The sequence below is a fragment of the Camarhynchus parvulus genome, chromosome 4A, assembly GCF_901933205.1.
Source record: "Camarhynchus parvulus chromosome 4A, STF_HiC, whole genome shotgun sequence".
In the NCBI taxonomy this organism is placed as follows: domain Eukaryota; kingdom Metazoa; phylum Chordata; class Aves; order Passeriformes; family Thraupidae; genus Camarhynchus; species Camarhynchus parvulus.
Window position 1 is genome coordinate 18,981,788 of NC_044600.1, and position 16,361 is coordinate 18,998,148.

A 16,361-nucleotide genomic window follows, 5' to 3' on the forward strand; every position below is an offset into this window, starting at 1 on the left:
CCCCTTTTCTCAAACACTTCTGCTGCTGTCTTCTCCCACACAATGATGTCATCAATATATTGCAGATGTTCTGGAGCCTCACCTTTTCCAGTGCAGTTTGGATCAGTCTATGGCAGATGGTGGGACTGTGCTTCTACTCTTGGGGCAGTCGATTCCAGGTGTACTGCACACTTTTTTAGGTGAAAGCAAACTGAGGCCTGCATTCTGCTGCCAGAGGAATGGAGAAAAATGCATTGGCAATGTCAATAGTGGCATACTACTTCGCTGCTTTGGACTCCAGCTCGTACTGGAGCTCCAGCATGTCCGGCACAGCAGCGCTCAGCGGTGGAGTCACTTCATTCAATGCACGGTAGTCTACAGTCAATCTCTATTCTCTTTCAGATTTACGCACAGGCCAAATGGGGCTGTTGAAGGGTGAATGGGTCTTGCTGACCACCCCTTGGCTCTCCAGCTCACAGATCATTTTGTGGATGGGGATCACAGCGTCTCGATTTGTTTGGTACTGTCGGCGGTGCACTGTTGAGGTGGCAATCAGCACTCGTTGCTCTTCTACTTTCAAGAGTCTTACTGCAGATGGGTTTTTTGACAGTCTAGGCAAGCTGTTCAACTGCTTGACACTTTCTCTCTCTACAGCAGCTATTCTAAATGCCTACTTGAGTCTCTTTGGGTCTTTGAAATACTCACTTCTGAGGAAGTCTATGCTTAAAATGCATGGGGCCTCTGGGCCAGTCACAATAGGGTGTTTCTTCTACTCATTTTTAGTCAGGCTCACTTTAGCTTCTACTAAAGTGAAATCTTGGGATCTCTTTGTCACACTAGCAATAGAAATAGACTCTGTTTCTACATGTTTTGATGGAATTAATGTACATTGTGCACTAGTATCAACTAAAGCTTTATACTCTTGTGGTTCTGATGTGCCAGGCTAACGAATCTACACAGACTAGAAAACACGATTTTCTCTAGCTTTTACTTGGCTAGAGGCAGGGCCCCTCTAAGCTTGGTTATTTTTCTTTCTCTGGGCATATGCCTTGGATGTTTTTTCAAGGAGATTGGACATGTCATCATCATCATACCTGGCAGTTCGGCTACGGGCAACTGGAGCTGCTTTTCTTTGGTGGAATTCTCTCTCTTAGCTCTGTCTTCTTTCAATTCACGCACTCGTCGTGCCAGAACAGCAGTAGGTTGTCTATCTCACTTCTTCATGTTTTCTCTACAATCACGCAGGTAGAACTACAACTCAGCTCGTGGGGTGTACTTTCTCTCGCTATCTGGGAAACGTCTGCTTTGGATACTAGAACTTCTGATCTGTACTGCCGAGATTTGGAGAAGGTCTTCTTTAATCTCTTCTCTGAGCTTCTTGTGGTTCTCTTCTATCTTGTCTTCTAATTTCTGCAGACGTGATTCTACTGCTGAGATTCTGGCATGTGTTGGGCCATGCACAGCGTCTGCATATGCTCGGAGCTTCTTTGCCATATCTAGTACAGTCTCATCCCTCTCATCCCTCTTCATTATGGCTAAGGCAGAAGCGTATTCATGTGGCCCAAGTCGTACAAGTTTTCGCCACATCACAGACGTGCATGGTACTAAGTCTGGGTTCTTAGTTGTTACATCATCTGAGAAGATAATCTCTGCTACTGCCATTTCTCTTAGGCGTTGGATCTCTTGCTCTATGGTCTTCTACTGTGTTTGTTGCATATAAAGATTATCTGCACACAGGTATCTTTGTGCAACACTTTCTAAGACCCGTGCCCAGAGGCTCTGTGGATTAGCCCCCCTCATCATTCTTTGATCGATGACAGGGTCTTGTGACAGGGATCCCAAATGCCTCGCTTCAGTGCTGTCTAGAATTGTGGCCTCACCTGCAGCATCTCAGAGACGGACTAACCAACTAATTATGGATTCGTCAGGTCGTCGGGTGTAATCCTTCCATAGTCCACGAAGGTCTTTCAGGGAAAAGGACTCAATATTTGCATTGGATCTTGCACCTGCTGCTTTGACTCTTGATTTTATGTCAGGAGGCATTGAGGTTCTTTCTTTTGTATTATTATCTTCATCATCTGCTGGTTGGTTGGTTTTGTCCGTGCATTTCCCACTTCTAGTACTGGTAGCAACAGCCATTGGTTTGGCTGCTGGCTTTGGCTCACTATCTGGTTTGGCAGCTGGCTTCGAGCCTGGCGTGCTGGCTGCAGCCTGACTGACTGGGATAGCTGATTTATCTCCCTGCCCCCCTGCTTCTGTCTGCTGCCCTACAGTATCTAACAGAGTGCGATAAGCATAGGCCAGGGCCCAGCTTATTGCAATTAGCTTTTTCTCGTTCGAATCGTCATGGCACTTCTCCTTTAGGTATTTCCCCACTCAGCTGGGTTCTGAATTTGTTCCCATGGAAAATCTCAGCTTACAGGATCAGAAAATTCTTTCAGGGTTTGGCTTATATTTTCTTATTCTCTACACTACTCAGGATTTTTTACGCTTGCATCTGCTTCTGGGTCAGGGGTCTCACTAACTTTTCTGGATATCTCAGCTTTCATTCTAGAGAAGCTGCAGACTATATAGAGGAAGCCTACCAGATTAAATACCAGAAAGATGGTCTCTTTAACATTCAGGGGAAACTGAACATTCTCAAACAGTGACATAACAGCTTTAAAGGAGAAGAAGGAAAAGAAAGGCTGGAAAGCTTTATTTTCGGCTCCTCCTCTAACAAATTGGGTGCAATTACTAATAAATTCTCAAAACATACTACTGGAACTGGGAGGCAGGGTAGGACGAAACATATCGTAAACAGACGCTAGCATCTTTATAAACGCTCTATAAATCATTATTACTAAGGCTAGCACTAGAGCTATTTTAATTTGTGCTCTTTTACTGTAAAAATTACGTATTATGGACAATAATCTAAGTGACTAGAATGGTATTGAAACTTTAAAAAGGTCTAGAGACTAGAACTACATGAAGGTCTCTACTGCAAGAGATGTTACGAATTCTAGCAGCATGGCTATTGACTGCTTTAACTCACTAGCTAACTAACTAGTGCACAACTAACGCACACAATAAGCTTTTTTCTACTTTCTCTGGCCCCGTGTTGGGTGCCAAGAGATGTATCTGTCTTGGTTTAGAGCAAAATTTGGTAGAGAGTCTCTAAAGGGGCTCTGGTAGGAAGATAAATTCAATCGGCCCCTCCCCCCCACAACCAGTCTGGGAGAAAATATTTCTTTGGAGAAAAGTGGAAAAAAGCTGTTTATTAAACAATAGAACTTAAACAATATTAAACAATAAAACTCTTTGCCGCTCTAAAAGAGATGACAAACTGAGAAACACCCTGTTTCTGGGTTGCAGCTTGGCTCACTCAGTCTCTTATCAGTGCTTCTGGTGCTGGAATTGTCGCAGGCCAGGCCCGGCCCGGCCCGGTGGCCACAGGTGTGAGCTGCCGGTGCTCCCCTGGGTGTTCAGTCCAGAGCAGGTTCCAAGAGGTCTAAAGAAAAGGAAAAGAAAAACCACAGTCCAGGGACTCTTCTTTGCCTCAGCCAGCTAAAACTAACTAAAAGCAAAAGGAGAGCTCTCTGTCTTGCTGTCTGTCCGTCTGCAGACAACACAGTCCTGGAGCAGGAATGTGGGGGAGTAAATGCAGTGTCTGAGGGAAAAAAAAAACCTGTGCGCTTCTTCTCTCCCCCCTTTCACTCTCTGCAATAAGTCTTAAAGGTGCAAAACTTATTATTATTCAGCATAAACAAATGAGACTATTTGGGGATAAAAGCATCATATAGTCAACCCAGGACAGAATCCCTTTTCTGGGGCTGTCCCCGTTTTTTCCCCGGGCAGGGGAAGGAATGCACTCACGGTGGACCTTGAGCAGGAAGGAGGTCTCGTTCTGGCTCACGGCGTTGCTCACCACGCAGGTGTAGTAGCCGCTGTCGCTGATGGACACCCGCAGGATGAAGAGCGTGCTGTTCTCCACAAACTGGATGCGCTCACTTCCCACGAGCAGCTGCCCATTTTTCTTCCACCAGTAGGCGTCTGCCATCCCGTGCACCACACTGCAAACCAGTTCGGTGTTGCCTCCTGCCTTCACCAAGGAGTTGCCCACAATTTGTGGCGGGGACAGTGGTTCTGGGAGAGGCAGAGGCAGCATCAGCGCTCAAAGCCATGGCAATCCCGGCTCCCAGGCACGGAGGAGGGCTGGTCGTGGCACCCACCACTCACCCACAACGTGCAGATAGAACCAGGCCGTGGCCTCCTCCTGGGCCCTGAGGCGGTACAGGCGGCTGTCCCCGTGCTGCAGCACCAACTGCAACGACAGGTTGGACTCGTTGAACGTGGCGCGGTTCTTGTAGAGCCGGGACACGTTGAGGGGGTGACGGAAGCTGTAGGTGAGGATGACCCCCTCCTCCGAGCCCACTCGGTACTCCCAGGCCACGGCCCGGCTGCCCCGCAGCGCCGGGGCCGTCAGCAGCACGGTGCAGCCCACGGCCGACACCAGGCTGCCCACGGCCGGGCGCAGGTCGGCCGAGTAGCAGGGAGCGAGCGTGCGGGCTGGAAGAGAAACAGGAGTCACCCCACAGCCGCGGGGATCCCACCTCATCCACCTGGGAGGTGCTGCAGGAGCCCTTCCTGCCTCAGCTGTGGAGGGAATTATTTATAGAACCATGAATCATGGAAGGGTTTGGGTTGGAAGGGACCTTAAAGATCACTCAGTTTCATGGGCAGGGACACCTTCCACTGTCCCAGGCTGCTCCAAGCCCAAATGTCCAAACTGGCCTGGAACACTGCCAGGGATCCAGGGGCAGCCACAGCTGCTCTGGGAAACTTCTGCCAGGGCCTCACCAGCCACACAGGGAAGAATTTCCCCCAGTATCCCATCTAACCCTGCCCTCTGGGAGCGGGAAGGCATTTCCCGTTGTCCTGCCCCTCCATCCCTCGTCTCAAGCTCTCCTGGAGCCCCCTTAGGCCCTGGAAGGGGCTCTGAGGAGCCTGGAGGGGCTCTCCTGGATCCTTCTCTTCTCTGAACACCCCCAGCTCTCCCAGCCTGGCTCCAGAGGAGCTCTGGGCCTCCGAGCAGCTCCGTGGCCTCCCCTGGGCTCTCTGCAGCAGCTCCAGGTCCCTCCTGTGCTGGGCCCAGGGCTGGGGCAGCTCTGCAGCCGGGGTCTCACTGAGGGGCAGAGCGGCTGAATCCCCCCCTGCCCACGCTCCGGGGCTAAAGCCGCGTTGGCCGGGCCCTGCTGAGCTTTTCACCCACCCACAGCCCCAGATCTTTCAGCAGGGCCATGGCAATGCTCCCTCCTGCTTTAGGGGGCACAGACGGAGCTGTGGGACCCCCGGGCACAGCCCCCCCCGCGGGCCCCTGCCGGGAACCCGCGCTGAGAGCCGAGAAAAGCCGCAAGTCCCTTCCCGACCTTCCCCTAAAAGCTTTTCTCCGGGATTAAGGCGTGCCCGAGCCTGGAGTCGCCTTCGCGTCTTAAATCAGGCGCCAGGAAAAGCTTCCCAAAGCCGGGAGTGGCTCCATGAGGGGGGGGACAGGGGGTCCCGCCCGCCTCCCCCCGCGGCCCAGCCCGGCCAAAGCTGCCCAGAACGGCCGGGACAGAGCCGGGCACCCGGGCGGGACCGACCGGTCCCGGCCACCCCGGCCCCGGGGCTGACACTCGCCTGTGACCCCCGGGGCGGCCGCGGCGCTGCCGGGGGCGAGCAGGAGAGGGAGGAGGAGGGGGACGGGGAACATCTGCGGGGCCGCCGGGCGACAGCTCCGCCACCAGCCTGGGGCAGCTCCTCTGGGCGGGACCGCGCGGGGCCTGCCCTCCGCCCCCGGCTCCTCTTCCCCTCTCCTCCCCTCCCCTTCCCTGCTCTCCCTGCCTTTCTTCCCTTCCCCTCCTCGCCTACTCTCTTCTTCTACTCCTCCTCCTCCTCCTCTTCTTCTCTTTTCTTCCCGCCTTTCTCCTCCTCTCCGTTCCCCTCTTCTTCCCTTCCCCTCCACTCCTTTCTCTCTCCCTCCTCTCCTCTCCCTTGCTCCCCTCCTCCTCTGTTCCTCCTTCTCCTCCGTCCCTCTGCCCTTTCCAGGACTTCCAAACCCAACCCACAGAACCCCCCCCAGGTGCTGCCTCCTCCCGTCCCTCCTCTACCTGTCACGGTGTAAAACCCCCAAATCCCAGCTCGAGGGCACCGGGGGAATGGCCTCACCCTGTCCCCTCTCCTCAGGGTCCCACCTCAGCCACAAAAACCGGGGCTTTAACCTGGAGCAGCCCTTCCAGCTCCCGGCAGGGCTGTGGGAAGGACGGGACATGGCTGGGGCGCTGCTCCCGCAGGAGATTCACCTCGGAATCTCCAGGCGCCATCGGGACAATGTTTTTCTCCTTCCCCAGGAGGTTGGGCAGCTTGGGAGGTGCTGGGGGCTTTGTGGCAGGAAAAAAAATAAATCCCATGGGGAGGTTCTCCGGGAGGACATCAAGAGGAGGAACGGGGACACAGGTGTGGGCAGGCAGGAGCCCACGCAGCCATCCCAATCCCACTAGAGGGAGCGAGGAGATCAGCTGCGCCAGGAGCCGCTGGGACCGGGGAGCCCAGCCCAGGGAAGGAGCTGCAGCAGAACTTGCCTCTCATTGCCTGTCATTGTGTCTGTCACTGTCTGTCCTGTCATTGCCTGTCATCCATCGCCGCAGTGCGGGGACGCTCCTGGCCGGGGCGTGGATGTCTCGGGACCTGCTGTCCTGCCTTGGGACGTTCCAGAGGCTGCTGCTCCTCATTCCTCCTGGGAAAGCTCGCGGGTCCAGGGTTTTATGGGGCTCCTCCATCCATCCCTTCCCTGCCAAACTCCCGCCAGCAGCACAGGGAGCGCCCCTGGGTCCCCACAGGGCCCTTCTGCTCCTCTTTTCCCTCTCTCCCTATGCCTTGGCTCCCAACCTCCACCAGCGAGGGGCCAGGAAGGGCTGTGAGGATCAGCTTGTGCCCATCCAAGCCAATGCCACCCAACCCTCCATCCCTCCAGCTGGCACGTGTGAGGCTGGAGCAGCTCTGAAGCAGCTCCGATGCCACCAGGCAGGGAATGTCTCCACCTCCTCTGTGATAACAGGGACAAACAAACGCAGCCCACGGGCAGGAGACAGCCAGGGAAGGGCTGGGGTGCTCCCAGGGTTGGAGGGAGCAGGTTGGACGCCTGAGCCTCCCACTGGAAGTGTGGTGTGATGAGGAAGAGGTTTTTCCCAAAAAACATCTCAGCACAGGAACCGATGGGTTCTGATCGAAAGACAAACATCTGAGGGCACATTCCAGGGAGGTTACAGCAGCTCCTGAGCCACACGCGATGACTTCACGCCGCAGGGGCTGCTGTTTCCTGAGGGAGGACCGTGTGGTCAGCCCTGTTCGGAGTCATCAGCCGCCGGAGCCAGTGCCGGGCTGGGCTGAAAGGAGCCGGCCCTGGGACCTCCCCGGGAGGAGCATCCTGCACTGATCCAGCTTAGGGGTCTGCCTTGGCCATCCCAGGAAACGTGGAGAGCAACTAAAATTGCACGTTCCACTACCCGGCCTGAAGCAAACTGAAGCGAACCCAAGGGACGGGCTGGGAAATCCCAGACGCAGCTCCATGTCCGTGTCGGCATCTCCTGCCGAGTTTCCCCCATCCCAGCCTCACTGAGAGCACCAGGAAACCCCAACAAACCCCTCTCCTGCTCCCCTGCACTTGCTCTGCACCACAGGCACTGAGGAAACAGATTTCCAGGCTCTGCCTGACCCGGCTCTCCCAGTGCACAGACCAGGAAACATTAGAAGTGAAAAACAACTCCTCAGCCAGGATTGAGGCATGCTTTTTCCCCTGGCCCCCACCCAATTTTCTCTGCTCAGCTCCAGTTCTGGTCTGCCCTGACTCACAGACAAACCTTCTCTTTCCAAGAGAGCAGCCCCAGGCTCCAGTGTTCTGATTGCTCCTGGTTTCCCTCTGCCCCTCAGCAGAGCTCAGCCGTGCCCCTGTCCCATCCCACGGAGCTGCACAGAGAGCAGTGGTCCCAGGTTCCTTCAGCACAAACATCTATGCCCCAAATGGCAAATCATAGAATTGTGGAATGGTTTGGTTTGGAAGGGATCTGAAACCCATCCCATTCCACATTCTACCCCCTGCCATGGACAGGGACACCTTCCACTAGAGCAGGCTGGCAGCTGTTCCCCAGGTGTCCCCTTTGCAGCTCTTCCCCCCTCACCTGGCTCAGCAGGTCCTGAGCCCTTTTCCTGAGAACAACCAGGAGGGTTGAGTGTTCAGGGGATTTTTTTAGACATAATTAGTCACCTCCATCCCTCCCTCCCAGATCAGCCCCCTTCCCAGACTCCAAGGAAGACATCTCGCCTGGGGAAAGATCTCCGTGCCAGGGCAGGGATGTGGCTCTGGCACTGGGTAGGCACTGAGCTGGCAGAGAGGCAGGGAAATCAGTCCTGAGCCTGGCAGACGCTTTGGGGTGGGAGATCCCCTGCTCTGAGCCCCTGGGGCTCAGAAGAGCCCCGGCTTCATGGTGCTTCTGGGGACACTGCAGGGTCAGATGTCCTGGGGAGGGGACAGCCCACGGGGCAGCCACCTCCATGATGGTCTGGGGGCTGCTGAGCTGGCTGTGGCCTGGGCTGAGGCCACCCACCCTCCCCTGGGCCCAGCAGGACAGGAGGGAGTGGTTCTGCAGGGACACCAGTGCTCCTGTGCTTTCTCAGGTCTCACTTTCATTTCACAGGTAACAGCACTGGGAGCCACAGGCTCACCTGAGCATGGAGCTGCCACGGCAGCACCAGGGAACAGCAGCTTGTCCCGCCTTCCTGCTTTCCAGCCTGCTCCACGTTTCTGTTGTGGAGCAATGGGAATGTGACCCAGCAGCAGCACAGAGCCTGGGGCTCAGCAGGGATGGACAGCCCTGTGCCCAGCCCAGGAGGGCAGAGCGGGCACAGCCCCCCCAGCAAGGCCTCCAGGAGATGCTCAGCAGCTCTTGCCCCCCTGTCCTGCAAACCTGCACCTCTCTGAGCCTTTGCTGATGGCCAGAGCTGATGTGAGGCCCATCATCAAAACCTGGTTCGGGTCGTGTCCTCCAGCCCTAAGACCCTCTGTTCTTAGCCCCGGAGTCTTCTCACCTGGGGTCACCCCAGCAGCTCCCACACTGTCCTGTGATGGTGGCATGAAGCATATTCAGAAATCATGGAATGGCTTGGGTGGGAAGGGACCTTAAAGCCCACCCAGCGCCACCCCTGCCATTGCAGGGACACCTCCCACTGTCCCAGGCTGCTCCAGCCCCAGTGTCCAGCCTGGCCTTGGGCACTGCCAGGGATCCAGGGGCAGCCTCAGCTGCTCTGGGCGCCTGTGCCAGGTCTGCTCCCCTCCCAGAGAATATGTTCCCAATATCCCATCCATCCCTGCCCTTTGGCAGAGTGAAGCCATTCCCTGTGTCCTGTCTCTGTGTGCCCGTGCAGTGACACTCTGGGGCTCTCTGGGGGCACGCACCGCCCCCGCGGCCCCGCTGCCTCCCGGGCTGACCATCGCCGCCGGTGTCCCCTCGGTGGCCACGGGAGACCCCGCCCCTTCGGCCCCAGGCCACACCCCCAACCCCGCCCCCCGCCCCGCCCCGCCCCGCCGTCCGTCCGTCCGTCCCGCCGCGCTCGGGCCCGGGGCAGCGGGACCGGGACCGGGCCGGGCCATGGCCCCGCACCCGCCCGGCGCCGGGCAGTACCTGCGCTCCGACAGCGGCGGCTCCGACACGCCCATGCTGGCCGAGGGTGCCGCTGCCGGGCCCGCTCCCGGTCACTGTCCCGGTGCCGGTGCCGGTCCGGACGGCGGCCCCGGTGCGGCGCGGGGGCAGCGGCGGCGGCGGTGCGGGCCGCTGTGGGGCAGCGTGGCCGTCATGGCTATCCTGGCGCTGCAGATCGCCTCCACCACCGGCCTCTTCGTCTACTTCACCATGGCCATCTCCAAGGTGAGCTTTGTCCCGGGACCGGAGCGGGGCTGCGGGCCCGGGAGTCCCGGCGGCTGCGGGAGGGCTCTGCCCGCTCCCGGCCCTCGCTTCTGCCCGTCGGGCACGGCAGCGACCGGCGCCGCCTCGCCGCGGGTCCAGGTGCGGGCTGCGGGGCGGGCACTGCCCCAGCGCCCCAGGGAGCCGCGGGTCCAGATGTGGATTGGGGGTGGGCACTGCCCCAGCGCCCCAGGGAGCCGCGGGTCCAGATGTGGATTGGGGGTGGGCACTGCCCCAGCGCCCCAGGGAGCCGCGGGTCCAGATGTGGATTGGGGGCGGACGTTGCCCGAGCTCCGCCCGGAGCTGCAGATCCAGCTGTGCAGGCGGGGGCGGAGGGGTGGACACCGTCGCCGATGCAGATGTGGAGAGACGGCGCCTTTGTCCGGGCCCCGCCTGGAGCTGAGGTTTGCACTGCGAGAGGGGGGCTCTGCCCTGCGATCCCATCACAGTCTCCAGCTGCAGATGGGGTGCGGAGGGACTCCCCTGGCCTTCAGGCCCCACTGACCCCTGGTTCTGGCTTCATCTCTCCCTCCTCCCATTCCCATCTCCCCTACACTCCAGGACTCCCAAATACTCCTCACCCCCTTTGTGAGATGCTGGGAGCCCCATTCCAGCAGCTCTTTGCTCGCTCCAGTGCAACCCCACCAACTGTGCTAGGATCCCGCCATTCCCACCTCCCACGGGGTCAGTCGAGCAAAACCACTCCCAAACTTGGCCGTGACGGTCTGATCCTTTCAACAGCCTCGCCAGCCCCTCCCCTCAGGGCTGATTCCGACCCACAACAACCCCTCAGCACAGGGAGGGAAACGCCAGTCAGGAGATCCGTGAGTGGGGGAAATTCGGGGCTGGCAGCAGCTCCGTGGAAGCCGCCCTCATCCCTGAGGGTGCGGCAAGAAAAAAAAAAAAGGGTCCTGCAGTGCCAGACATTCCACAAAACACACCAGAGACAGGGGAGAAGGAAAAGCCCTGCCACGGATGCAGGGGGAATAAACAGCCTGTCTGGATCCAGCGGAGCATCCTTCGGAATGGGCTCCGGCCCTCCTTCGGCCTTTGTCTCCATCCCCGGGTCACATGAGGTCCCGCTGTGAGGCATTTACATGAAAGGCGGGGAGAGGAGGGGAATGGGGAGACACTGCCCCAAGGAAGAGGCGGAGGGAGGAGAAAACCACTGTAGTGGAGCAATTTGGGCTAATTTCAGCGGCCGGTCACTGGATCTGTGCTGGGAGTAGGGAGTCAGTTTCCTGGAGCCCCTTCAGGCCCTGGCAGGGCTCTGGGCTCTCCCTGGAGCCTTCTCCAGGTGAACACCCTCAGCTGTCCCAGCCTGGCTGCAGGGCAGAGGGGCTCCCGCCCTCGGAACATCTCCGTGGTTTTCTCTGGAGCCGCTCCAGCAGCTCCCCGTGCCAGGCTGGCCCCGGTTCCGCGGGCGGGCTCCCGCCGCAGCCGGCCCGGGGCAGCGGCCCTGCCCGGACACGCACCCGCCGCGGGCATCCCAAGGGAACAGCCCCATCCCGGGGGAACGCGCTGCCACCCGGGCGGGCAGGTGTGTGCAGGAACAGCCTGCGAGCCCTCCCGCTGCCCTCCCGCGGGGAATGGCCCGGGACAGGGCCGGCCGGGGGACCAGGAGGGCAGAGAGGAACCCAGATCCTTCCAATCTGACCTCACAGCGCTGTGCTGTGGGTACAGAGGCTGAACTGATCCCAATATCCTGGTTGTTCTCTGAGCGCCCGGGTGCTGGAGGAGCCGGGCTGAAGGCGGCTGCCCCTGCTCACACCCCGGCAGGATCCCGGCTGCTCCCTCGCTCTGTCCCGGTTTGCCATCACGCTCTGTTTCCATCCCAGCTGAAGTCCCAGGCTCCGGGCAGCGCAGAGGAGCTGCGGTGTCTGCAGGTGCTCAATCAGCAGCCCGAGGGCTCCAGCCTGGAGAAGCTGAGCAGCAGCCAGGGCTGCCTCAAGCTGGCCAGCACCATCAAAGCCTATGTGGCCACGGTGAGCCCGGGACCGGGGGCAGATGGGGAGCTCCTGGTTGTCCCCGTGCCTCAGTTTCTCCATCCGCCTCACGAGAGCAGTGGGAGGGGGGAATAGCCAGGATGGTTCAAGGTGGGAGCGGGACTCAGGCCCTTCACAGGGAGGAGGTGTCAGGGCCCAGAGACAGCGTGACAGGGGAGGTGATGGAGGCTTGGAGTAGGAGCTCAGGCATGGGGACCCCCCGTGTAACCTTTAACCAGGGAACTTTCTCTTCTCTGTGGCACAGGTGACCGAGAACATCATCCGCAGGAGCGCTGTGAAGGGTGAGTCCCTCCTGGGCCAGAGCCTGACCCTTGGGAGCTGTGATCCATGGAAACTGTGACCCGTGGAAACTGTGACCCATGGGAGCTGTGATCCAGGAGAGCTGGGATCCATGGGAGCTGTGATCCAGGGAGCTGGGATCTATGGGAGCTGGGATCCCAGGAGAGCTGGGATCTATGGGAGCTGGGATCCCAGGAGGTCAGCAGGGGGTGGCAGGGGCAGTCACTCCTGGGGCAAACTCCAGTGCTGTAAGCTGGGGCAGGAGAGGGGGGAGCCAGGATTGTTACTGGCCATGACAGGCACATGTTCTGGGAACAGGCTGGGGGACAGCCACGTCCATTTGTCTGGAGGCTGGGGAAGCAGGGCTGTGGCACTCACAGATGTGTTGGTTGATGATTGACAAGACTTTTCCATCCCTCAATAACCTTTTCCTCTGGTGGGTCAGTGGGGCATTCCCTGCCCTGCTGGCATGGGGCCGGGTGGCCCCACACTGTTCTTACAGCATCTGTCCCTTTCCTGCAGAGGCCTGGCGGAACTACTTCAACACCTCAGAGGGGCAACTTCCTCCCAAAACAGCTGGGAAGCCCTCAGCACATCTGACCCTCCGCCCACAGAGCCTGGCTCAGGATGGTGAGTTGGGGAACCCCTCTGGGCACTGCTGGCTCTCCAAGATGGGAAAGGGAGAGATCAAGGGGACCAGGACGGTTGGGCAGCTGATGGGGAGAGGTGTCTCCTGTTCACTGCAAGACCACCAAGCCCCAGCCCTCCAAGGTGGATGAGTGGGAAGGAGTCAGAGCCACCCCGTTCCCTCGTGTGACCGCGTCGGGTCGCTCCCCTCAGCGACTCTCCCTTCCCGCAGGACGCTCCCAGCGCTCCGGGAACCTGTCCCAGTCGTGCCGCCACGCCATCACGCACTGGGGGCACGGCAGCCTCGTGTCCCACGTGCAGAACATGACGTACCGGGCCGGGCGGCTGCGCGTGGAGCAGCCGGGCAAGTACTACGTGTACGCGCAGATCTACTTCCGCTACCGCGGCGCCGGCCGCGACTCGGGCCCGCAGCTGGTGCAGTGCATCCAGTGGCAGCCGGCCCACAGCCCGCCCGTGCTGCTGCTCAAGGGCGTGGGCACCAAGTGCTGGGCACCCGAGGCTGACTACGGGCTCCACGCGCTCTACCAGGGGGGACTCTTCGAGCTCAAGGCCGGTGACGAGCTCTTTGTCTCCGTCTCCTCCCTGGCCATCGACTCCGGTGACGCAGCCGCCAGTTACTTCGGGGCCTTCCGGCTCGACCTGTGACACCGCCTGCGCTCCCACTTGCCCCTGGATTGTGGCCAATGGCCCGGGGTGGCACAGGATTCTTATGGCTGCGTTGTCCCTTGTGGTGAGGGATGAGCCAAGAGGGGCACAGGGCTGGCTGCCTGCAGGGCCCTGCTGTGCTTGGTGCCACCCTCCAGCCGTCAACCAGGAAGGGTCTCCGAGGGCCTACAAAGGACAGGCACAAGGAGGGACATCCTAGCCCTGGTGGCACAGCACCTCTCTGCAGCAGGAAAGGCACCAGGGCCACATCTGCCGCTGCAAGACAAAGTGTCCCCATGGCAGGGTGACATCCATGAGTCTGATGCTACCTTGGGCAGGGCTGTAGGTGCCAGGACCTGGGGCTGGAAGCGCCCTGGGACACAGGGCTGGCACCCCTGGGGCACACCTTGTGGGGATGGGGCAGGTCCAGTGTCGGCCTCTGGGAGGGAATGAAGGAGTTTCAGTTTGGGAGAGGAAAGCCTGGGGCAACAGCAGCGATGGTTGCAGGGAGGGCAAAGGGCAGGACCGTGACACTGCAGCAGTCGCCAGCCCTGGCACCACACCTGGCACGTGGCACTGGGGCACGTGGTGACCGAGCCAGGCTGCACAGGACCAGGAGCTCAGCACGGCTGCTGACCAAGCACCTCTTCCCGTGTGGATTTTGTCCCCTCCAGCCCTCACGGACAGCGCAGTCCCCACTTCCTCACACCTCCAGCCCTGGCAATCCCCGCAGGATTCCAGCTCTGGGTGAGCCCAGTGGTCACAGCAAGACCTTGGAGGGACCAAACCAGCCCTGGGGTGATGGATGCCAGCCCAGAGGCCAAAGGTGGGTTCAGGCAGGGCAGAGCAGGGCCCAGCTGGCTCAGCCCATGGACACTGCGTGGGCACAGCCCCCTTCTCCAACTCCCCCTGTACTCTCTGTATCCTGTTAAAACTGGGGGGATTTACACAGTGGCAGTGTGGGCTGCCACAGGCATGGGGCTCCCGGGGACGACGGAATAAAGCCTTGTACTCCAGCGCAGGTCTGGCCCCTTTGCACCCAGGACACAGCCCGGACAGGGTGGACCCAGAGCCAAGTGGAGCAGGGCTGGGGCGCTGCCAGAGCTTCAGACAGAGCCCAGCAAAGTCTCCTGCTCATCCTGCACCCACAGCACCTCCAGGGGCTCTGCAGCTGCCAGCCCCCACGGACACCCGAGGCAGTCCCAAGGGGATGTGTTCCTGCTTCTCAATCCAGAGCCTGCATTCCCGCTGGACTCAGCTCCTGCAGAGACCCCATGAAATCTGAGCCCACCCCAGTTCCTCCCCTGCACCCATCAGCTCCCAGGGGGTCCCAGTGCTCCTCCTCTTTGAGTCTGGGATTGCCGAACCCAGCGCAGGAGGCAGCCCGTCCCCGGGGTCACCGATGGGCTGTTCCTGGGCTGTTCCTGGGCAGCTCCTGCCATCCCTCCTGCAGCTTCCCAGGCCTGACTGCCGGCCGGGGCTGGGGGCCGAGCCAGGCAGTTCCCACATCCCCCCACCCCCAGCTGCTGGGCATTCCCACTCTCCAGCCCCCATCTCCTGCGGGCCCCTGCCACAGGGGGGTTGATACAAACCCCACAGCATGGTGCCACCCTGGCCCTGCACACAAGCACCTGGACCGGCCCCCATGCAAGGGAACATTCCCCAGCTCATCCAAAAGCTCATCCAAAGCCAGAGAGCACCAAGAACAGCCTCCTGCAGCCTCCAAAGGGGTGACAGGGCTGATCCCCCCTTGGCAGGGCCCCATTTTCCCAGTCCCCTTGGAGGGATGGAGGGAGCTGAGCCGAACTTTGGCTCTGCAGCGCTTGGCCCTGGAGCACACTGGGCTCTTGCCCAAAGCCAAAAAAGCACTCCAAACCCCTCCATTCTAAAACCATCCCCTTTCCTCCAACTCTCATCCCCCCTCCTGCTGTCCCAGCCCCCTCGGTGACCCACAGCAGGGTCTTGACACCCTGAGGTCTCAAACAGCCGCGGGAGCACCGAGCTCATCCCGCCTCTGGCAGCAGCCATGGGAGAGCAGAGCTGAAGCAGGGAACAGGGGCTACAGGAAATGCAGCAGGTGGTTCCAAGATTTCCTTTGAAAGGGAGTTTAACACGGCCCAAGGGAGCCAGCAGAGGCTGTGTTTGCCGTGGAGGAAGCAGGGAAAGCAGTGAGTGGGGAGAGCTGGGCTCGGTGCCAGCGGGCAATGGCCCACCCCGCTTTCCTGGAAAGGAGAGGGCTCGTGGGTGGGTGGATGGGAGAAGGAGAACTCCAGCAGCATCAGGGCAAAGAGCAGCCTCACCCTGTCTGGGGAGAGCCCAGCTGGAATTCCTCACTGTGAGGAACTGGCACAGGTTACCCCGCGAGCCTCAGCCCCTGTGGCCCCTCTGCCTCCCCCATCGCCCTCCCTGTCCTGGTGCTTCCAGCAGGAGGACTGGACACCCCCAGCCTGGCCAGGGCCGGGCTCCCACCTGGACACGGGGATTGGCCACCAGCAGGAGAACCCAGCAGCATGAAAACCTGGCCTCCACAAAAACTGCCTGAGGCACCTGTGCCAGCAGTGCCTGTCCCAGGACGTGCTCCAGGAAAGAAAGAACAAAGTGTGGAAAGACCTGGATGAGGACACACCACTGTTCTCTGACTAAGGAAACAAAATCTGCTGTGCAAATGGAGTAAAATACTGAAGACTTCTCATACAAATTTTCTGTTATTGTTAAAATTGTTTATTAGAAATTACAATGTACTATTTTAATGCGTGTATTGCTGACAAGTTCACTGTAACTCCTGCTCGAAAGCGAAGTCAATGGTCCCTAAACCAACTCTGCAGCCTCC

The 16,361-nt window shown here is 59.3% G+C and overlaps 1 protein-coding gene across 1 annotated transcript; it reads left to right on the forward strand.

Moving 5' to 3' along the window:
• The first annotated feature begins 9,591 nt into the window (after positions 1-9,591).
• Positions 9,592-16,187, forward strand: LOC115914925 (tumor necrosis factor ligand superfamily member 10-like). The gene is made up of 5 exons (XM_030967794.1): positions 9,592-9,917; positions 11,792-11,938; positions 12,204-12,240; positions 12,761-12,868; positions 13,098-16,187. The coding sequence occupies exons 1-5, from the start codon at positions 9,642-9,644 to the stop codon at positions 13,529-13,531; spliced, it is 1,002 nt and encodes a 333-aa protein (XP_030823654.1). The 5' UTR covers positions 9,592-9,641; the 3' UTR covers positions 13,532-16,187.
• The last annotated feature ends 174 nt before the right edge of the window (positions 16,188-16,361 follow it).

Coding starts and splice junctions, on each gene's coding strand:
- LOC115914925 (XM_030967794.1), top strand. CDS start 9,642: ATGGCCCCGCACCCGCCCGGCGCCGGGCAGTACCTGCGCTCCGACAGC. Junction 9,918..11,791: donor TCACCATGGCCATCTCCAAG/GTGAGCTTTGTC, acceptor TTTCCATCCCAG/CTGAAGTCCCAGGCTCCGGG. Junction 11,939..12,203: donor TCAAAGCCTATGTGGCCACG/GTGAGCCCGGGA, acceptor TCTGTGGCACAG/GTGACCGAGAACATCATCCG.